We start from the raw sequence: 23,256 nt of genomic DNA, 5'->3' as shown, positions 1-23,256 counted from the left end.
GTCCACTTTAAAGTTCAGGGAAAGTCCGTTGACCTTGACCTCGGCGAACTGGCTTCTGGCACCGTCCCTTGCGCTGACAGCTGTGCGTTCTACCGACAACAACTTCCCTTTTCTCGCCCGGCAGACTGCGCAGCAAAGTGCCCTTTCCTGTGACACAGATTGCAAGCTGCTCTGAAAGCGGGACACTCCGAACGCGAATGGGAAGTCCGTCCAGAGTAGATGCATAGTAAGGTCCCCGGCCCGCCCGTCGCCTGTGCTTGCGCTTGTCTCGGTGGGTGGTGCTTTTTCACCTTGTCCCCATAGATGTTTAACGCAGTGGTCCCGGATTCCGCTGAGTCACGAAGTTTTCGTTCCGCTTCGGAATCTTCAGACGGTCCTCAACTTTGGGTGGGCGGTAGTTGCACCGATTCGCCATGTTACAAAGAGCCGTTTAAAATGCGTCCGCTGACTCACCGAGCTGCTGAGCGCGTCTGAGGAACCGCGCACTTTCATACAGCCCATTCACGGGAAGTACAAACTAGTCGTCGAACTTTTCCTTACCTTGGCGTAGTAGCCGAGCTCGTCATCCCCGAGTGCGAGTGAAGTCAAAATGGTTCGTGCTTGAGGTCCCATGCAGTAGAGCAAGTTCGTTTGCTCCCTTCGTCTTTTGCCGCGTAAAGACCCGATTCAAATGAATAGTCCTCGAAGCGTTGTACCCATTGCGGCCACTGACCCGCATTCTTGAAGTAGAACTGCTACGATGGCTGCACGATGAAGCTGGGGGGTGCGGCCGCCATCGGTTGCCTCGCCTCGCTGCTGCCGGCCATTGCGTTGCGCAAATTCCAGAGCTGCCACTGTCGAGACCCCCTGGACGGAGTCGGAGTAGGCGGGTGGTTCTGCGGGCTGCCGCCACTCCTGACACCATGAAGAGGAAATGAACTTCAAGGCAGGCAGCCGGTAGTGAAATACATAGGCGTGCGTAGGATTTTTCATTAGGGGGGCGAGGTTTCCCCAGGGCGCCCCCGCCGCCCCCCCCCCCCCCCCCTTTCTATCAACGCACTCCCACTGATGTACAGAGCGCGACACTGTTAGCGCGAACGAGCGATCGCCGGTTTTTTCCAGTTATCTCTTTGAAACCGAGGGATGTCATTCAAGTTATTATTGCTACGGAAAGAGCTCAATTAGTTCTATAATGTAAACGATAACATTTCGTGCTCGCTAATTCTATTTAGAAGTAAAATGCGAAAATGCGCCGATGTCGTGTTCGTGCTAACAGTGTCGCGATGTGTACTTACGCTCATATTGTAGTGCTGAGACGAGATATGGTTATGAAACGTTTAATTCAACAATATTGAATTGTAACATACACAAAATATTATTAAGCAGTAGGTTTCACTTTCCTGTGAAACGTCCGCAAAGAAAGGCAGTCCCTGCGCAGCTGAGGCGTTAGTGAAGCAACGCGCATACAAAGAATGTGCATGCAGAGGACGAAAAACGCCTCCCAATACACAACGTAATAGCAACGCTGAAAAGCACTAGAATATACCGCAGATTAAAAATACGAGAAACAGCAGGTTACAATATTTAGTAATTATTGAAGATAAACGCTATGACATGCCATTTTTTATCTTCTCAAATGTACAGTTGATAATCTTACTTTCTGGGGCTTGATAGAAACATGTAATAGAAACAAGATAAAACGCGCGCATTATGTCATGCTCAACAAACATTATACAGACTAATGAATATGTTATGTGGTGGTAAAAATAGTTTATGACTAGAATACTAAAAATGTGTGGCACGTGGAAGAGATAGTACTTTCCACCTATCGTGAAAAGTCTGAAGCAAAATATTACGCGATTTTGTCGCGAACTGTTCGATGACTGACTGCGTCGCGGCGTGTTTTTATGGTTGTTTTTTTCGTTGCGCGCACTAGAAGGAGGGAACTTTGGCGTCGGTGTTTTATGCCGCCGGTGCCGTCGCGCCTCGAGTCGGGGCAACTTTGCGCTCCCCCCCCCCCCCCCCCCCCCCTAGATGATTAGAGGGGGCGGCCGCCCCCCTGCCCCCACTGTGCGCACGCCTATGGTGAAATCAAAAGACTGAGTTCATTCCTTTATTTACACATCAAGCTTAACAACACGTGGCGCCATCTAGGTGAGTATATTAGTACAGGTTACTATCGCCACACCACACTTTAATATTGTACGTTCGGTCTATAAAGTAACTCTCAACGAAATTGAGGTGGCCGCACGCTCCGGCAACCTCCGCGTTGTCGATGAATAACTCAGAAGGGACGGTGTCGAAGACCTTTCGAACGTCCAGCGCCATCATCGTCCTCATTTGCACTTTGGAGTAGGCGTGAAGAACTTGGTGGTGCAGAAGGAGAACGTCTTGCGTGCTCATGAGGTTAAAATCGCTAAAAACAACGGACAAGTAAAAGAAACGTACAACACAGAGCGCTCTGTGTTGTACGTTTCTTTTACTTGTCCGTTGTTTTTAGCGCTTTTAACCTCACATACATGAATCACCAACTAGCCCAAGTGCATACGCTTCTACAGTTGCGTGCTCATCCCGTGGCGGAACCTGATTTGATGTGGGTGGAGCGAAGAGTTCCTCTCGAGATGACACATGAGCCACTCGAGGACCACACATTCAGTGAGTTTACACAGGTTGCTGGTAAGGGAAATTGGCCGGAGGTTAGGGAGCTCATTCGGTGTCTTGCCCGGCTTTGGGATCGGTATCACCAGGGACTCGCCCCAGGAGCTCGGGAAGTTGCCCGTCGTCCAAATACCGTTGATCGCGTCAAGGAGAAGCTGGAGGTGGGCGGAGCACTTCATTCCGGTAAATTTTGCGGGGAACCTGAATTAGTGCAAAGGTCACGTGAAGACAATTTTATGCTAAATTTAGTGGGAAACCTGATTCCGCTAAATTTGCGGGGAACCTGAATAGTTGCGTAGGTCTCGTGAAGTCAAGTTTTCGTTAGATTGAGCGGGGAACCTGAATTGGTGCATAGGTCACGCGAAGTCAAGTTTCGATTAAATTTGGCGGGAAACCTGATTTCGCTAAATTTAGCGGGAAACCTGATTTTGCTACATTTAGCGGGGGACCTGTATTGCTGCATAGGTCGCGTGAAGTCCATTTTCCACTAAATTTGTCGGAGAACCTGAATTGGTGCATAGGTTACGTCAAGTCAATGCTCCCTTAAATTTAGCGGGAAACCTGAATTGGTGCATAGGTCACGTGAAGTCAACGTTTTGCTAGATTTAGCAGAAAATAGTCTAGCACGGCGCCGTTCGCTCTGCGCGTGGCGTCAAAAAGAGTGACTTTTCCGTGGCGCACAAAGCGAACGCGCCGCCTGGCGAAGTTCATTGGTTCTTCGCGGCATATTCGCTCCATGGAGTTCAGGCTTAACACGAAAAGAGAACGCCGTTTGTATGTTACTGAAGGCTCTGTTATACTCCGATGTAACGCGCGCACGCGTGCGAGCGCGTCACAGCGACGTCACGTCGGCGAAAACCCGACGCTCTATACTCCGGCGTCGTGTCGTAACCGACGCGACCGGCGGCGTTCGACGCCGCCTGGCCGCCTCGACGCCAAAATGGAGCATGCCGTATTTCGCGCCGGCCGCGCCGGCCGCGCCGGACCAGGATGCATCACGCGCTGGCTCCGGCAGCCCTCGCGCGGGAAGCAGACGATGGGAGCACCAGTTGCGTCACTCCGTGGTGCGTCATGTTTCAAGAGTCGGACTCGGTCGCTAAGAAGCTGATCGAGGGAATTCGTCCTCAGCCGTGTGTCTACGACTCGAGGAAGCTTGAGTACCGCAGACCGTGCGCTTGTCAGAGATGTACCGTATGTACATTGACCGCCTACGCTTGTGGCGCAGGCGGTACACCAACAGTGCGCGAGTTTTCGTCGTGCAAGCTACGTCCACGCCAACGCTCGAGCTTGGCGCTCAAGAAGCCCAAGAATTTTCGTCTGCTATTTGGGCTATTTGAAACGAAAAGGAACCGGAAGTGACGCCCTCTCGCAGGAAACGTGCCCTCGCAGTCAGACTCTGCGCATGCGCCGCGCCGACGGCTCACCGACGCGCGCCGCGGGAGTCGCCAGGGCCGCCGGAGTATAAAGAGGGCGAATCTTTGACGCGCGCGGCGTGACTGACGTGACGTAGCCGACTTCGGCCAGCGTTCGCCTGCGCGCGCGTTACGTCGGAGTATAACAGAGCCTTAAGTGTCATTCGCAGGCGGAAATCAAATGATGTAACACCGTACGTTCTCGGGTAAAAAAACAATATTCATGTTTGCAACGAGCTGAGCGCCGCGGAAAATATAGACTGGACGCAGGCTGAAAGTGTGATCGTCTGCTATTTAACGTTGAAAGCCACTGACAACCATCTCTTCCTTTAAGAATACACAAACTTAATTCGACCGGTGGATGAAGGAGTACTAAAGACAAGCACATCGAATGCCGCCGGACCTCTCTCGCTATTTGTATGTTTGGGGAGACGTTCACACCAAAAATATGGCCCATTTTTTGAACTCGTGAAGAAGTAAAACATGTCTTGTTGTTTTACCGCGTGCAAGCGGTTGCGCCACGCTCAATCAGCAGCTGAATGCATTCTCGCCTTCCCCTCGACCAAGATCGTGCTGCAGATGTTAGCGCGTACCTAGCGCAAAGCTGAGAGGGCGTTGTAAACTATGTGCTAGTTGAGCCATTCAAATGCCCGCCTTTCATGAGCATCTGCGCGCTAATGTTAGCTAAAAGTGTAATGATGTTATAAAAAAAACTGTTGATTCGTTGAAAGATGCCTCTTCCACCGCACTGTCGCGACAGAAATGAACCGTTTGAATCGGAAATTTCTTGGAATGTTTCTCGGGCCTGGTGCGCCTGGGCGGCTGGCCTCTCAAAGTATGCCTTGCACTGTGCGGCGTTCGTTGTGCTTCTAATATGCGAGAAACTAATGCAAAGGTGCGGGAAATGTGGTTTTGTCGCCAACTTCCATCTGACTGCATCAAGTAGAATTATCCACGATCAAGCTGTAACGGTCATGTAGTGGTAGCCGTACTCCCCCAATATTCATTAGATCTTTAAAAACTCTTTCATGAACTTTTACTATTTGAGCGCGTTGGTGCTTTTTAAACATTTAGAAAGTGGAGACACATGAGAGGCGACGTTCATGTTTGTAACCAGGGTGGAGAATAAGAATCAATCAGATTTATATCGCGATTTTATTCATAATTTAAAATTTAAATTTAAATCAGGCTAGTTTTACTATGATGATTTAAATCAAATATTTACCACTCAGATAATCCCGAAAATATTTAGTTACGGTATGTATGTCATTTTATAGTGTCTTTGTGCATTTTATTTATATCTAGATGAAAGAATCATTAAGCAAGAAAGATTCATGTAAGTCTGAATATGAGCAAAAAAGAGCTCTTTTCAGCAAATAGGAAAGCTGAGCTGGATTTCTCAACTTTGTTCTTCGGCTACAATCCTATTGAACAAAATCCGAACGTAAAATATAGAAATGATAACTATAAAAAAAAATTTTCTTCGATTGTGTCAGAACTCGAAAGCAAGACTAAATAAAGTTTTTAACTAAGAAATCTAGTTGTTCTGGTTTCTAGTGTCGAAAGAATTACAGATATAAAATATTGTTAAATAAACAGGGCTTCAAATTTGCACTAATTATTTCTCCCACAATGTTATCAGTGATACAAAACCTTGACCACTGAATTGGCCATGTTAAAAAATAAACACCTAGTGGTAAGTAATTACTATTTTAGCTACAGTAATTTGAATCAAATCACTCTAATTTAAATTATGTAAATCTGATTTAAATCAAATAAGACCAAATTATGTGACTAAAAAAGCGTTACTTAACCTCTTGTTCATAACAACTGCCGCTTTTTGTTTTGCATCAACAAGTTTATTTACTGATCACAGTAACCAATATAATATATTTCAGTACACCCACGAAGAATCTAACTACGCTCTCAAAACACGTCGTTTATCCTTCTCTATTAACTTTTGTATCGTCTTTATCTTTGTACTTTATCAGTAGTTTATATTTAGGATATCATAAAAAATTAGGACCTTGTTGTTCTAGGTCGTTCTGTAGAACGCTTGTCACGCTCTGTCATTAGAGAGCAAAGAAGAACCAGGCAAATGCATTAGGCTGAAACACAAGAGTGCTTTTTGGTAGGGAAAAAAAGCTCTTTTCGTCGATCAGGGTACGCCATTCATTCCGCGTTCGCTTCATAAACAAACCTTCTGTCAATGACAACCTATGCCGCAGCTTGACTTGAAGTCAGTCAGTCATCCTGCACTCATCATTCGCCATTATGAGGAAAAATGTTGCGAAATTTTATAGCAATAAACACGTACAAATTAGGGGTAAAAAACGTGTCCAATGCAGAAAACATAGATACACGCACGGGCCCCATGTCCTTCGAGGTGGTAGCATCCTAAATATAAAATTAAATATCACAAACGAGCGAGCTCCGAACACGCGAATGGCATCAGTGACTAGCGCGGAAGCTGAAACGACAGATTGCATTATCTGCCTGTACTCCCTTTCTCAAAAAGTCCGAACACAGTCAAAGTCTCCCCCCCCCCCCTCCCCAAGTATACACAAACAAATACAAACAGAGCAGAAAGTGCTAAGTCATGGTGCAATCGTTGCGTTCATAAGATGGGCCGGCAAAGACGCACGCAAAGCATGGTTACGAACGAACGCAGTGACGTTGCTCGTTCGGCGCTGATTGATTAGTCTTATCGGCTCGCATGAAGTCCCTAGATAAGGGCTTCCTACAAGCACCGATGTCCTTTCAAGCGCCGACTGCGTGGCGGTGCAGGTTTTAGAAAGCGAATGGCGGTGCAAAGCAGAGGTTGGAACTGAATGCCGCCATTTTGTTCCAGCGGAATGTGCTTTGCCATTTGTATTGGTTGTCGTTACTTGTAAAAAAAGTATCATGGAAGTTTGGGCTCGCAGCGTTTGCTCCGCTCGGACATATGGCAAAATGAACTATACACACATTGGTAAATTACTTCCAAAGTGTAATTTAATTATAATCACAATTACTTTGCTCCAGGAGTAGTTTAACTACAAATACAATTACTACTACATGAAAATTAAAACTACTTTGGAAAGCAATGCAAGAGCTTTACCATTACTGATTTCTGACAGTGACCCGACACCCGACTTGGGCCATATAACTTGAAACGAGTTGTATAGAATGCAACAGATTTGTTCATTCCCTTCCCCAATGTTTGAGGAGGCTTAAGCATCACTATGAAATTTATGAATTTTGCTAAATTCATGATAGGACTTGACACTCTGGGACAATGAAGTACTACGTTCTTATATTTTTAATAAATAACAATGAATTAGTTTGAGAGACACCAGATTGCAAAAAAAAACAAAAAAACATTGGGTTAAGACGACCACTGTTAGCCAGGCAAATAAAAACGCGACAACTACCGTTGACATATATGATTATTTTACACGTGTTACTATAAAACTAATATTCATACGCGCTAATACGTCCATATTCACATACAAAAATCATGCTATGGAAGCTTATATCTATCGATTTGAAATTATATTGCCTAAGAAATACTTACGAACGGAATCGGGGCTCCCGAATCATTGGTGACAATATTCACAGGTGCGATGTCAGTTTCCAAAATGCTTATACAAATAATATCCGAAATAAAACCAACAGGAAATAAGCTTAAAAACAATACAGAGATGGAAATACGCGACAGTACTGTAAGAACGACGTAAACAACTGGCAAAAAAAGTAAAAATGAAACATAAAAAGTGAAAGCCGTTTACAACTTCCTGTAACGCCGAATTGGAGCGCAGCTCTTGAGGAGGAGGAGTGGAGGGTATATTCCTCCTCCTCCCTCGTGATCATGCCTGCTAGTCCTCCTCCCCTCCTGCTCCCCCTCCCTCTCCTTTACCACCTTTACCGGGCGGGGGAGGAGGGGGGAGGAGGAGGAGCGGAGGGGGAGGAGGAGGAGGGGGAGGGGCGACGCCGACGCCAACGCCGACGCCGCACAGGCTGGAAACGGGTCATGTGACCCCCTCCCCCGAGGAGGAGGGGGAGGAGGAGGAGAGGGAGGGGCGCGGTTACGCCGACGCCGACGGCGACGCCGACGGCGACGCCAACGGCGACGCCGACGCCACTCAGGCTGGAAACGGGCCCCTAAGAGCTGCGCTCTAAAAAGTGAAAGCCGTTAACAACTTTCTGTAACGCCGAATTAGAGCGCAGCTCTTGAGGAGGGGGAGGGAAGGGACTGGGGGGGGGGGTCAAGTGACCTTGAGTGGGGGTCACGTGACCTAGGGGGGTCACGTGACGATGCCGATGACGTCATCAGTAACGATGACGATGCGGATACCGATGACTTCATCAATGACGTCACTGATGACGTTATCAGTGATGATGACGATGCGGATGCCGGTGACGTCATCAGTGATGATGATGATGACGATACGGATGCCGGTGACGTCATCAGTGACGTCACTGATGACGTCATCAGCGATGATGACGATGACGATGCGGATTCCGGTGACATCATCAGTGATGATGACGATGACGATGCGGATGTCGGTGACGTCATCAGTGATGATGACAATGTCGATGCGGATGCCGGTGAGGTCATCAGTGATGATGACGATGACGATGCGGATGCCGGTGACGTCATCAGTGATGATGACAATGACGATGCGGATGCCGGTGACGTCATCAGTGACGTCACTGATGACGTCATCAGTGATGATGACGCTGATGATGCAGATGCCTGTGACGTCATCAGTGACGTCACTGATGACGTCATCGGGGGTCACATGACCCCGGGGGTCACGTGACGGGGAGCCACGTGACTTTGGGTGTCACGTGACCTTGGGGGTCACGTGACCCTGGGGGAGGAGTCACGTGACCTTGGGGAGTCACGTGACCTTGGGTGTCACATGACCTTGGGGAGGGGTCACGTGACCTCGGGGTGACCTTGGGGTCACGTGACCTTGGGATGACCTTGGGGGTCAAGTGACCTTGGGATGACCTTGGTTACGCCGACGGCGACGCCGCTCAAGCCGGGAACGGGCCCTTAAGAGCTGCGCTCTAAAAAAAAAACATCGTAGACAATTATAGTTTCCAACCTCGAGTGAGAACCGAAGGTAAATTTTGCTTTTAATATTTTGGCATGTTTACGCTATTGGTTTCTGATCGCACAGCAGACGGCGCTACACAGCGCCGTTGAGGTCGGCTCCAAAAGGGATTGTCCCTCAACACGCATTGTAAGGGAAAAAAAAAAAACAACGCGACACTATTTTTGTTGTGCGTGCGTGTGCGTGCGTGTCTATGTGTGCGAGTATGTCACCGAATGCTAGGCCGCTTGTGCGAGCGCTGAGGCTTTCAGAGAGGTTCCGTCGTCGCCGCAAAGTCTTGCATAAATAATTGTAATTGGTCCTTAAATTGTATAATTACTGACGCTAGATAGGAATTGAATCGCAGTTACAATTCCTTTTAGCCGAAAGTAATGAATAGCAATTAGAAATCATTAAAGAGTAATTAAATTACCGTAATTCAATTGCTGTGATTGAATTTCTACTCAAGTGTGAAAGTATAACACCGCTCTGTCGACATCCCGCCATGCACGAATCCTTCGGTCAACAAGGATCGGATCTTACGGGACCGAGGGCTTGAGGTGTAAGAACTCACGGCACCTATAATTGAGCTCTACATCTCCTGTGTGTGTGCCTCCTTCTATATTTGTCTGGCACAACGAGTCAGCCGATAACGGAGGAGAAATGTCACATACGTTCGACCCGCAATATTCAGTGATTAGACCAGAATCAATAAAACAAATTGTTTCTCTTCCTCTGGAAAAGACATCTGCTTAAATGGAAGGAAGTTCGTTATGGTTAAATTTCCGCTCAAGATTTAAATGTTGAAGAATAACCGCAACAATTAATGTTTCATGTTTCTCTTTTTGTTGTTGTTATTTGTTTTCAAGTCACTCAGAGTAATGGAGCAAGAAATAATTCAAACGCCAATTTATAGTTTTTTTGCCATTGAAAGTGGTAGCCCTTGCTTTGTTGAAACACTGAGCTTCAAATGATTTGCTTTTAGTAGACAGGTTAGGAAGTTTGCCCTTTTACAAATATGACTAGCCTGTCGAGCAGACTTTGAAAATACAAGATTTGTGTTTATCCCAAGTACACTACTCAAGATACGGCATTTCAAATATATTTGTAATATTTTTGTATTTTGCAAATACATTAAGTCTAAATTATTCTTCAACTTTATCTTAATTATACTTATCACTATATTGTGCTGAGTATATCAAATACGATTTACAACCCTGGAAAACCATTTTTCCTCAACATTCTTTAGAACTAGTGACCATCAGTCTCCAGGCTAAAGCTGAACCTATTGCAAACTTGGAGACAAGCGCCCAAGCAGAAAACAAGAAAGAAGGCATGAGCATAATTCAGTCTTCGAAAGCAAACAAAAGACTAAATGGACAGCCCCTAGAAAATACGCCCGCCTGTCTCTGTCCTCCATTCCCCTTTTTTTTTTTCAATTTGTCTTCGTGGCACGCCAATCTTGGAACTCGCAAAGTATTGGTGACGTCATTCAGATTTTACACTCAAACATCACCTTTTTCTAGAACTAGAGTGTTTCCGTCACCGGATGACTGTGACGCCAACGCTCGGTTCGATTACAACGAACCTTTTTCGGGAATCGCCGGTGCAAGGGGCTCGAGAATGAAAATGCGCGAACACGTTTTGATGCGAGCACAGGCACTCGCTCAGCCAAAGAAGCTAGATCACGCTGGCTATGTTGAGCATTAGTGACCTAGATTGGCCTTCCGCGAATCTTCGTGTGTGCCTAGTGTGGCTTAACTTTTGCTCCGAAGCTCGTTCAAAAGCGCTTCTTTCATCTTCTTTCCAATGCGCGAATTGTTTCATACAAAAAATATTCGAAACCAGTTTTCAGCCCGATGGACACGTATATAATCTAGTGGATCGTGGTTCTGGGATATTTACCATATTGACCACAGTGCGACAAGAATGAATTTGCAGTGGTGCCGAATGGTGCAGCGGAAGGGGTTCAGAAGCTGCGTTTTGTAAACTCTCCTTTGTTTCGCTCTTAACCTTCCGGCTTATTTTTCTTCTTCTAAGTTTCAAGGTACAGGTGCTTTTTCTCGTTTTTGACTAGGCGAAAAAGTACTCTTTCTTGGTTGTTTATCAGCGACAGAGGTTGCCGTCCTCAAATTCAATGTTTCTCCAGAGCGTGCATGCGTGTCGTTCACCCGCGTACTCATCAACAAGTCTGGCTGCCTGATCAACCTCTAGTTCGTCTCTTATGGATATGCAATGCCGAACAACACGCCAAGTCCCCCGAATCATGGGACGGTATATTACGAACTTATTGCGGAATGCGTCAAGTGAGGAGCCTGCCGTCAAACCGAAGCACGGCAAGTGTCATGTTTACGACACACGAGTTTGATTTGTTCCTAAAATATTTCGGCACACAGTATGTTGCATACTTGGAATTATTCCAGAGTAAACTCCACTTGCAGCAGCTAAGACGCCACTTGAAGGTCATAAATATTGGAACAAAATTTGCTTTTCAAAGATGTCATAAAAACAAAAGCACTCCATTCTCACGTTTTATTCATTACCGGCTTGCGAAACTTGCCAACTATCCTCAAATGTAATTCAATTACTTTTAAAGCAATTTTCTAAGATTCTTTGTACTAAAGTAACTTGAATACTACTCGAAATACATTTTTCAATGGGTATTTAGTATGTTGCCTTAAAAACGTTTGTTGAGCAGTTGGCACAACACTGGGAAATGCACACGAATTGGACAGAGAACTCTTGAGTAAAAACGGCAACGTGCAAGGATCATGCAGGCGTCAGCACTTTTCAGAAATCACCACCGATCGCAGACGTCGCACGAGTACCCGAAGTCAATGCTTTCTGAAATTCGGTGGTCACCTCTGCGAGGGGAATGGCGTACCTCGTGCAGGTTCCGCCGTCTGCACCGCTTAGCGCCCGCCGCCTGCAACCGTGGATCGTCGTTTGCGGCCGGCCGTTGTCGTATTTCCTCGCCTCTCCCTCGCCAACATGGGGATCTTGACGCTTTTTCCGTCTACGCGCTGCCTCTCGTGCATGATATTAAGGGTCCTGTGCTCTTCGTCCTTCTCGTGCTGCTGCGGACGACCATTTACTGTGTTCAGCGCGGCGCTCTTACCATTCCCTCCTCTATGACAGAAGTCGATTCTACCATGATTTATCCAGTTGTGTACGGTACTGAACGAGCGTTTTCCGGGCTTGCTTCTCTTTTCTAATAAACGAGAGTACGCAGACCAGCTTTCTTGCAGACGCGCGGAGAACATTCCAAAACCCCGCCCGTCGGAGGCGAGAGGGCGTTTCGTGAGAGTGCACGTGATTGTTCGAGGAACGACGGCAAAGAAAAAGAGAGTACTTTCTTATCACGATCACATGGGTTTTTGCGTTCGGACATCACAAGATTAGGCTGGATGGGGCACGAATCGCTACCACTGTAATGCGTTCCCTGTACACTCCGCACAATACAAGGCGACGAACCCGGGAAACTCCCTTGGAGCGGTTACGCTAACACGCAGAACGAATCCTGCCAATATATACCAACTTTCGAAGACTGCATTATCTATGTAAAACTTTTACAGCTCATATTGGACCCTCCAGACCATTGTGGTATACTATAGACGCGCATTGTACCATCTACAATGGGAATTCAATGAGCGTATACATGCCGACACGATGCTAGAAAAGGCTTGGTTCACATCTAGTTCCATAGGGAAGAGCGCATCGTTTTCCGATAAAATTTTCTTACTAACCTGGACCATTGCAACTCCGCATTATCAATTAGCCTTCCCGCGTGGAGGCCACACAGACCTGCCGGGATAATTATTTAGAGTGCATATCTGTGTTTAAGTGCGTTTGAGTGCGTTGGTGTAGACACGTCTTTTTGACTAAAGTGTGAAATTCGACGATGAATATAGGAATCCTACAAGATGGGGCACGCGTTTTATCCGAACAGGGTAATGCGGGAAGAAAAATTTATTAACCGAGTCTGTGCGAATGATCGAAATGTTTAGGCTGGCGAATATTAGCTACTTGATTACTTTGAGGAGCTGTTTAGAAATAATTTTGTTTGTTGTTGTTTGCATTAAAGATAGTATTATCCGCGTGTGATGTGAAGTGCGCAGAATACAAGAGGACATGCATGCGCTACTTGTATAATCTATCAAATTATTACATTATTTCAACCAATGGCAACCGTCTGAACGGCTAGGCGAAAAAGATATTTGTGTTTTCGGTGGCGCTTTCAGACGAACTTTGGAGCGCCATCCGCGAGTCTGTCCCAAAAAAGCAAAAAAGAAAAAAAGAAAAATTACTAAAGCGTCCCTCTAATATTAAACACATTCGCTGAAACCAGTCGTCCGACTAATCATATGATCGGCCTCCTCGCAACTATTCTCCTCTCCAGCGTTCAATTCTATAAGTGGAAAAAGTGGAGGGCTTTGTGACAGGAACTTGTCCTGTTTTTCGTAAAATAACTGTACAATTAAATGCGCGCCAATCTGCGAAACCCGTCCCTACCAAACACTGGGGGGAAGTAGAAACGAGTAGTTGCGGAAGCCCGTCGAGGATTGTGGGTTCTTTTGTTTTTCAACCTCCCACAACAGCGAGAGAATAAAAAAAGGCCGGGATATACAATAAAGAAATTGAGAGTTCGACGGGTAGTGGAACGATTTGCTGTGAAGGGGCGGGGAGCGATTTCAAGTCGCTGTGCTCGTAGTGGTCGGTTTACACCACACTGAACCTCAGGAATTGACCTGCCGTGGGTGGATATGCAAACTGGTTTCGGTAGAACGTTTTTTTTTATCTCTTTCACCAGTCTATATTGGCGCTCCTTTCGGTAGCTGAATCAAAACCGGGGTTGTCGTGTAGCCGGACATATATAACGCAGTGACTTAACAGCGGTGTGTCATACTCAGCTCCCCTAAAAGCTCCATGGCATCTTCCTCACTGCTTTCGGGCTTGCAATACATTTTAAGGAGTTGTCATTAGTACCTACATGAGAGGGAAAAACTGATGGCGTCCGTGTGTGGACAAAACAGTGAAAAGGGAAGTGCGCGGGTAGAAGCGAGGAGAGTAGTGAGAGACAAAGGCGAGTGGGAGGCGACGTCACGGGGCGGACGCCAATGCGCGCGCGGGAAACCAGTGAACAGCAGAAGCAGCGCCAGGCATTGGATGCCGCTGCTTATGGCGCAAGGCGAGAGAACGAGACAGAGGAGCGGAAGCAGCTCCTAGCTAGGCCGGCCGATATGCGGCTCAAGATGCGGCAAGCCGAAACGGGTCTGCGTGTGACAAAGACTGGGGAGAAACGGGCTCGGAAAACAAGCTTCGCCAATAAAAAAAATAAAAAAATACGGGAAGATTTTATGGTGGATCCTCAGGAAATGTGTTAGCATGCCCCTTGGGAAACGCCACACACGTCCTCTTTTGAAAACGCTAAAACTGACCCCGTAATGAAGCCAAAAAGAAGCAGCGAAAAATAAAGGACGCAAAAGAGAAAGCCACAACACAAAGCAAAAGCAGAAAGCCAAAACAGAAAAGGGAATACTCGTGGAAATGGAGCGTGCTCCATTTCCACGAGTACTCGTGGAAACGAGCGTGCTCCATTTCCAGCTCACCCGCCTCGTCAAAGCGGGCTACCCAAAAGACTTACTTGAGACCCGATTAAAACGCATTATGATAGCCCAGGCCTCCGGCACACAACCTAAGAGCAGGCCACGCGCATCCCGCTTCGCGTGCATTCCATACGTGCACAACGTCTCCCACAGAATCAAATCGTTAGCACTCCGACATGACACGCAGGTGTTCTTTTCATGTCGCCTCAGGCTCTCCTCGCTCTGCAGGAAGGTCAACAACCCAACCGCCCCAAAGCCGTGCTCCAAAAAACACGCCACCAAGTTCGTTCCTTGCAGACAGGCCAGCGTCTACTCGATCCCGCTCGGGTGCGGCGCGCAATACATCGGCCAGACAGGCCGATGTCTAAACGACCGCCTAAGGGAGCACGCCAACGAGGTACAGCAGGCGGCTTCCAACCCATCCCTCCATTCCCTGCACCCAATTGCCCAGCACGTCGGTTCGTGCCCCTCCTGCGAACCAGAGTTTCCGGCCACCACGACAGTGGGCACACACAGGTCAAGATACGGCCGCGAGATTATCGAAGCCTTCGCTATGCGCCATTCACCGCAAAACATCGGGTCCCCATCGCTTTGTCTCTCCGACGCCGACGTTTCCTTTCTGCGTCCGGAGTTGCGACAAACGTAGGCGCCTTTGAAGTAGGGTCGCCCTTCCCTCCTCAAGGTCACTTCCCTTATTACCCCCCCCCCCCCCTTTTTTGACTTCGGCGTGCGCTGCCGGCTAAAAACATGTTTCTCTTTCCCTCCATCTCCATCCTCTCTCCACCCCCACCCTCCCTTCCTTCTCTGTCCTCCTCAACCCTTCCAACTCCGCGCGGTGACTGTCGCGTTCGGTGACGGGCGTCAAAATAAATGTATGCTGCCAGTTGGAGAAACGTGTCGTCCTGTTTTCGTCCTCTATGTTAGTCTCCACAAACACCAGAAAAGGGAACGCATCAAATTAAGCGTTTCCCAAAGGGGACCGTGTGTGGCGGTTCCTGGGGGTCTTGCTAACGCATTCCCTAAGTATTCACCAATGAATCTTCCATTATGTCGTCTACAGCGGAGCCCACGCAACAGGTAAGCTGCATCAGGTGTTCACAGTTCTGGACTTCCGATCCCGTTGACAAACACGTATGGATATCGCTGAGTGTTTTCTTGACCCACGACCGGCGTAGAAAAGACCCCATGTGTATTAAGTAAAACTGGACCACGAGCGTCCTAAGCTGCAGCAACGACGTTGTCCACAGCGTTCTACGAGAGGGTTTGAAAACCAGTTCCATGGCGGCACACCGTTTTGCACGCCAGGACGGACCCAGCATCTGCCAACATGACGAAGGCGTCGTCGTGCATCAATGGTAGGGAAGTGGGGCGGGGTGCGCACGCAACAACGGTGCTGAGTGCGGAACATTGCGGCGTAGACGTCGCCTTCTCTGTAAAGCCACCGTCGAGCATTGTTACTACGGAATTTATATTTTGCCTTTATCCCTTTTCACAACCGGAATACGTTTGTTATGTGTTTCTAATAAGAATGAAGTCCCTTGCGATATGGCCATGTTATTAAATTTTTTGTAGCATTTGGAGGTCACGCATAGCGGTCCGGCGCGCTGAACTTGATGCGGCAGACGTTTGGCACTATACCTCTTGTTCAGTCTGCTAAAACAAGTTTTGATAACATATGTAAATGACGAACTGAAAACGGAACCGGAGTGGGCTCTCATTTCAAATACACTACTAGAAATGTGCAAGTTTTAGTATGCTGTTCAGAGTATTGCAAAGCCTTTTAAAATGAATTTCGTCTCTTCCTTGAAATAAAAAAGAAAGATCCGGCGTGGCCGACTAGTCTCATTTGTCGGCTTTCTGTCTCGTTTTGGCGCTGGGTGTTGCGGGTTTGAATCAAACACTGGAACGATGGTTTAACGCAGAGTATGTTTATGGGTTGGGTTTCATAAAAAAGTGTAACGAGAGCCAGTGATGAAGAACCGTTTAACGCAGGCCAAAGCAAAATACAGTACGCATAGCCCGGAGCATGCAATGTATAAGAATCTATCGAACATGGAAGGCATAATAAGTTATAATAATTTATAAATATTAATAAAGAGTAAAAAAAAAAACGAGACCAGAAAGATTCTTCAAGCAGCTGAGCGTCAATCGAACCAGACTGCCCGAACCGCAGTCCGACATCCTTGCGTAGCACCAAAAATAGTTTTTATTTTATATTTATTGTTTTTATAGTGGCGTTACAAGTAGGAATTCACAAAGAGTGCAAGCAACTGGACAAAATATGACTTGCCGCCGACGGTTGCCTGCAATTGCACGCGAATGTCCGCGACTAGTGAAGCTTACTCCAGCATACTTAGCACGCAGTCGACCATTGGTGCCGAGCAATACTTTTGCGTGAGTCAGACGGCCAGATTAAAGGCCTGCGAAATGAGCTCCATTAAATATACAAATACATGAAAGGATAAAACATCGAGGACGGGGGCGAGTCATACTTTGTACAGCATACTTAGTCCATAGAAAACCATCAGCCGTTAGTCATACTTTGTCCAAAATAATGATACTTAAATTTGATCGCAGCCTACGCTAGGTTCTGACAGAGCCAATCAAATAGTGCAAAAAGTGCATCGTCACGGCGCTCGTCTTTTCAGTGGGTTTTCTATGGCCGGCTACATAAATCACGTTATAAGAAAGCGAAGCAGCACGGCACCCTCATTGCACGCAATTGGTCTAGTCGGTGATAGCAGACGTGCAAAGATGACGAGTGCCACGGCCATGCACTTCTGGCACAGCTTGAATTGGCCTCATCGAATCGTAGCGTAGGCTTAAGTCGGACTGAAAGCGAAACGAAATAAAGTCCGCAGGCGACAGTCGGTGCGTGTAGCTGGATACCGACAAAGCGTAACTCCCCACGTGTAAAGCCCCTTTATAAGAATTGCCCACGTGGACTCACGCATCACGGGGTGAATCAAAAATAACATGCCAAGGGAACAGGGGGTGCATGACGTCAGGACTTTGGACAAAACTCGATTAATTGAGTAAAGGGCGCGATAAACCAACTTCTCTCGCGATTACTTGAGTTACCAAAATTCACCCAATTCAAGAGCACGAAGCATTCAAGGCCACAACACGCAGCCACCATAGACGCAAAAGCCGGGGAAAACTTATTAAAACATGTTCCTAACGCACTCTACCCCTGTAGAAGAAATTTAAACTCTGATTATTCTGATAAACCCGGAGATAGCAGGAATGTGTTGTCTGTGCGAAGCATCATTATCAACCCAAAACTTCCTTGAAAACAAACATAACAAATCATAGGGGGCCCATAATACATGGGCCAAACGGATGTATTATGCGTTTCGCACGTTCCGTGTTCCGCGGGTTTGTCAAAATATTCCAAATAAGTTTTGTTTTGTTTTTGATACCAGACAGACAGCGCGCCTGCTTTCCGTACACGAATCATAGTTCGGGCTTTGACCGAGGTGTGAGGAAGGCATGCGCTTGAACAGAACTCTTCTTGCTAACAAAACGAGACAAGGACGTGCAAATGCGAAGGGTTCGCTCAGAGGTGATGTCGCAATGAAAAGTGACAGCAGCGCGATCACAACACAAACCTTCGCTGTGCAAAAAACCAAAGCAATGTTGCGGAATAAAAAGAAAAATAAACCAATAGGAAGAGCTGTGTATATCCACAGTGCAGTCACAGCGTTAGCTGCCACACGTCTCGACAAAGTCGTTGGGCATCGGGCTCGCGTTTACGCACCGAGGGATGCCTGAATAAAAGCGTTCAGAACAAAATAAACATCTGACCATTTCTCTCCAAACGCTAAAAGCTTTTGTCTTTTCTTTCTTTTTTTTTGGAACGCGTGAAAGCGTGTTTTTTGGTGCGACCCTTCGGCATTCAGAACTTTCAGCAACCCTCTACCGTCCTACGTACCGCACTACCGGAGACTTTGAAGCATGCTTTCGAGGGCGCCCCGATTCACACCATGACCACGGGGCGCGCGCTTAAAAGCATGCTTTCAAAAATCCGGTAGTGCGGTATGTGGAACACGGTAACGGTTCGCTAAAACTCTCTATTGACAGTGCTGCAACGTCAATTTGTTATCGGTTTTTTCTTCTTTTTTTTTTCAGAGAGCGTGTCCACGAGTTTTGGGTACTACACAAACCCTAAGTACAAAGAGGGTTACTAATACTGTGGTGTAGCTTTGTGGAAGCGACTCCGCGCGGCACGCAGCAGACCCAGGGTTAAATCTCGCGGACGGCGGGAGATCTCTTTGAAGGATTTGGCAGCACCGAGGACGGACGCCTTACCTCATCAACTAACCACATCCACAAACACATCAACAAGTCACGTCATTTCCAGTGGTGGGGAGAGCCCATAGCAACCATCGCTGTAAAACTCACCGACAACGACGAATCGGACAGTGGTATTCTGCGTGTGCCCGGTGCCGAAGGTCGCCGAGCAGACGTAGAGAACCGCGTCGGCTGCCTCCACGTCGCCGATCATGAGCAGCGCCGGTTCGTCGGACGACGAGAAGTACGCCCTGCCGGACCAGACGCGTCCCGGCTGGTGCGTGGCCTGCAGGAAGTTGCCCGACCGCGAGCCCATGTCGACCGAATACACGGGCGCCGGCAGTCCCCGCTTGAACCACGTCACGGCCGAGGCCCACGAGTCCTGCGTCGAGTGGCGGAGATCGCACGGCAGCGCGACGTCGCCTCCTTCGCGGCTGGTGATGACGGACACCGCTGAAGTGTATGCAAAAAAAGAAAAAAAAAAGGAAGGGGCGTACGCGAGACGCATTTGTACACTGAGACATTAGAGCGAATGAGAGTGACCATGAACACGTACAATTGCAACAATTTATATAGAACGTAAGGTGCCCTTTTGAAGTAGGCAATATACTAAAGATACACTGAGTTCGCCACTTCATAGCCAAAAAATGTATTCCTATATCAGAATGCATTTGGCGGCTTTTCTTTTGTGATAAAACACTTGCGGCCAAGCATAGAACGCTGCGTTGTCAATAGAAGTAACTAGCCGCCTACTTTGTTACACATAATTTAAAAAAAAAATATCACACACACCACGCAAAAGACAAACACAGGTATGAGGACAAGGATTAATCAACGTATCATGGTCAAGAAGAAAGGAATGAATATATTTCGTTCCTCCTGTCTGTACATTTTTTTGTTGATGCATTTTCTTTCTCTTACTTGTTCTTGTGTGTTTAACGTCAATTTCTAGTCAGCGGTTGCCACGTCTTGTGTGTGTGTGTGGGGGGGGGGGGGGGGAGGGGGAGGAGGATTTTGTTAGCGCATTGCAGCTTGGAGCGTCGTGTGGAGCAAACCTGAAGAACCCAGAGACCCTGGGTAAATATGCACCCCGTTTCGATCCGGATGAGCATCGTACCGGAGTGCAGTCGCGTATCACTACTGCATGGTCCACGTTAAAGACCCCAGGCTAGTGGTTGTACAGAACTGGCAAAATTTATCCTCTACAGCCGAGATACAATCTGCTGATTAGGGCACACTTACTTTCGGCTGTCTAAACCTATATAAGACACAAATCTATATCCCGTATTTCCTTTCTACTTGTCCTTTTCACTCGAGATGTTTTTTTTTTGTTTTTTTCTTGTGTCATTTCTCTAGGTGGGTAGCAGCAAGGGAAACACAACTACGATCTTCGTTCGAAAATGAAGAGCCTGCTTATTAAACCTTGTAAATCCATGGTGCCAATGTTGTCACTGTCATAGGCTGTGGCCAACGCTATTACCAATGCGCTTTTATACACTTGAGTTCGCACATAAATAAAAAAAATATTTCTTTTTTATTTAATTATAGAGATGAAAACATTTCATACGACATACTTTCGTCATATTATCCGAGACCAGTGTCTCAACGTGGCCATGCATCTCGCAGACCAGCGAGATGCATCGCCACGGTCACTAAGGTGTTTTGGTTTCGTAGGCGAACATCGGCCTGCGCGACGACAAGGGGCTCACGCGGTCACGGTGCATCGAGGGCCCGGCTCCGATCGACAAGCGTGGCATCACCGCCCCGTCATCGGTGGTTGAAAAGCCTCGCATCCCTGCCAAGTCATCGGTGGGCGTCCCCGCGTGCCTGATTACGGTCAGCGCGCTTCGGAAAGGGCTATCGCCAGCGTCTGTCGACTACTTAAGCCCCTGTCGACGAACGGCACTCCGCAGACCAGCGAGATGCATGGCCACGGTCACTAAGGTGTTTTGGTTTCGTAGGCGAACATCGGCCTGCGCGACGACAAGGGGCTCACGCGGTCACGGTGCATCGAGGGCCCGGCTCCGATCGACAAGCGTGGCATCACCGCCCCGTCATCGGTGGTTGAAAAGCCTCGCATCCCTGCCAAGTCATCGGTGGGCGTCCCCGCGTGCCTGATTACGGTCAGCGCTCTTCGGAAATGGCTATCGCCAGCGTCTGTCGACTACTTGAGCCCCTGTCGACGAACGGCACTCCGCAGACCAACGAGATGCATGGCCACGGTCACTAAGGTGTTTTGGTTTCGTAGGTAAGCCCGACTACTCTCTGTTTCGTTGTGGGTGGGCGGTTCACATCTCGCTGGTCTGCATCCTCTCTTTTTTGTTTGCTGTGTGTTCTTTATAATGGAAGAAAGGGGTGACTGTTTGACATGTATGAAGCCTGTGGCTCCTGATGGTGCGTGCTTGAAGTGTGCAGAGTGCACGAACCATTACCATACGGGGAAATGTTCCGGAATAACGACCAAAGCATTGAAGACGATGACGTCAGAGAGCATTTCCCGGTGGCGGTGCGGAACGTGCAAGCTGCATGCAGAGCGCCAGTCTGTGTCTCCTGAGGAATTGGGGAGTGTGTCAGGAGAGGGATCCCAGGAGGGGAACCTGGGAAAACTAGTACAACAGAACGATGCTATCAATCGTAAACTGACTGCCCTCTTGATTAGAATCAACGCTATTGAAAAGTCGCTGGAGATTCAGACTGGAAAAGGTGATGAGTTGATGTCTAAGATTGAAAACCAAGGGAGGACGATTGAGGGCATTGAAGAATCTATGAACAACCAGTCAGCAAGGCACCAAGAGCTGATGACTAGACTGGACAGCCAAGACAAAACAATTAAGGGTCTAGAACAGAAGGTGAATCAATTAGAAGAGAAAATAACTCAAAGGGACGAAGAACTCTGGGCACTAAGAAAGGCCGTCGACAATGCGGAACAATATTCCCGAAGGCAAAACATCGAAATTCACGGAGTCACTCAACAACCTAACGAAAGCCTGTTAGAGGTAATTAACGACATTGCTACTAAGCTAGGCGTGCCACAACTCGCAACCACTGACGTCGAGGCTGCCCACAGACTAAGAGCAAAAGAAGGTAGAGCAGCACCCATACTGGTGAGGTTCACTGAGAGGCGCACGAGAGACGTTTGGGCAAAAAAACGAGTTAGTCTTAGGAGCGAAAACATTTACATTAATGAAAACTTAACCCGAGCAATCAAGAATTTGTTGTGGACAACAAAGGCATGTGCCAGAGAAAAAAACTACAAGTATACATGGGTAAAAAATGGAAAGATTTTTGTGAGACAGAACGAGGGTGCCGCAGTAATTCAGATTGAGAGCGAAAGAGATTTCGCCAAAATTAGATAATCATGCAGTCTTCCTTTGAGTCTTTTGAGGAATGGGATGCTTACACAAAACAGTCAATAGCAAAGGACGGTTGCGGAAATACGAAGTTAAGTTTATTACATGTAAATGTGCGAAGCATCTACAAGCATTTTGATCAGTTAATGGTGCTTTTGGAGGGGCGGCTTCCTCTCCTTGATGTGCTTATACTAACCGAGGTAAATTTACACGAGGCATCTTGTGCGTCCTTTAGCCTAACAGGTTTTCATTCCTACAATATATGCAGAGAAGGAAGAAGGGGTGGGGGAATCTTATTATACATAAATAACAACTGTTTATCTGATAGAATTGATGTAAAATTGGATAATGCAGAAATTTGCGCGGCAGTCGTAAATAAGGATAAGTTCTCCTATGTAGTTTGTGCAGTTTACAGACCACCCAGTTCCAATTTAAACATGTTTTGTGATGAATTATCGAAGCTGCTTCCGAAATTCGATAACAATAAATATTTAGTTCTTGCAGGAGATTTTAATATTGATGTTTCGAATGAGTTAAAACCTGGAGTGTTGTGCTATCTTGACACCCTTTCTGCTTTTGGGCTTGAAAATGTTATTCAGGATTATACACGGGAAGAACATTACGGTAATAAAATAACAAAGACATGTATTGACCACATAGTTACTAGAATAAGCAACTTAAACACATTATCTGGAGTAATTAAGCAGAAGCTTGCTGATCACTATATAACGGTTCTTTTAATATTAGGCGAAGATATACTTGGAAACCCTACAGTGGAGGACCAGTATAAAACTATACTAGATAGCAATAAAATTGATAATTTTATTCAGAAGTACGATTGGAATTCTTTGCTAGTCTATGATCACCTAACAGT

The 23,256-nt window shown here is 47.1% G+C and overlaps 1 protein-coding gene across 1 annotated transcript; it reads left to right on the top strand.

Annotated features, from left to right (window-relative positions):
• The first annotated feature begins 21,374 nt into the window (after positions 1-21,374).
• LOC115316981 lies at positions 21,375-22,458 on the top strand. The gene has a single exon (XM_040217100.1). It carries the CDS (start codon positions 21,375-21,377, stop codon positions 22,386-22,388), a length of 1,014 nt encoding a protein of 337 aa, XP_040073034.1. The 3' UTR covers positions 22,389-22,458.
• Positions 22,459-23,256: the final 798 nt, after the last annotated feature.

This window comes from Ixodes scapularis, unplaced genomic scaffold (assembly GCF_016920785.2).
Source record: "Ixodes scapularis isolate PalLabHiFi unplaced genomic scaffold, ASM1692078v2 PGA_scaffold44__24_contigs__length_19508400, whole genome shotgun sequence".
Taxonomy (NCBI): Eukaryota; Metazoa; Arthropoda; class Arachnida; order Ixodida; family Ixodidae; genus Ixodes; species Ixodes scapularis.
The sequence above is the reverse complement of the archived record's forward strand: the minus strand, read 5'-3'. Positions and strand labels throughout refer to the sequence as shown.

Excerpts from the sequence above, each read along its gene's own strand:
- LOC115316981 (XM_040217100.1), top strand. The coding sequence starts at position 21,375 with ATGGAAGAAAGGGGTGACTGTTTGACATGTATGAAGCCTGTGGCTCCT.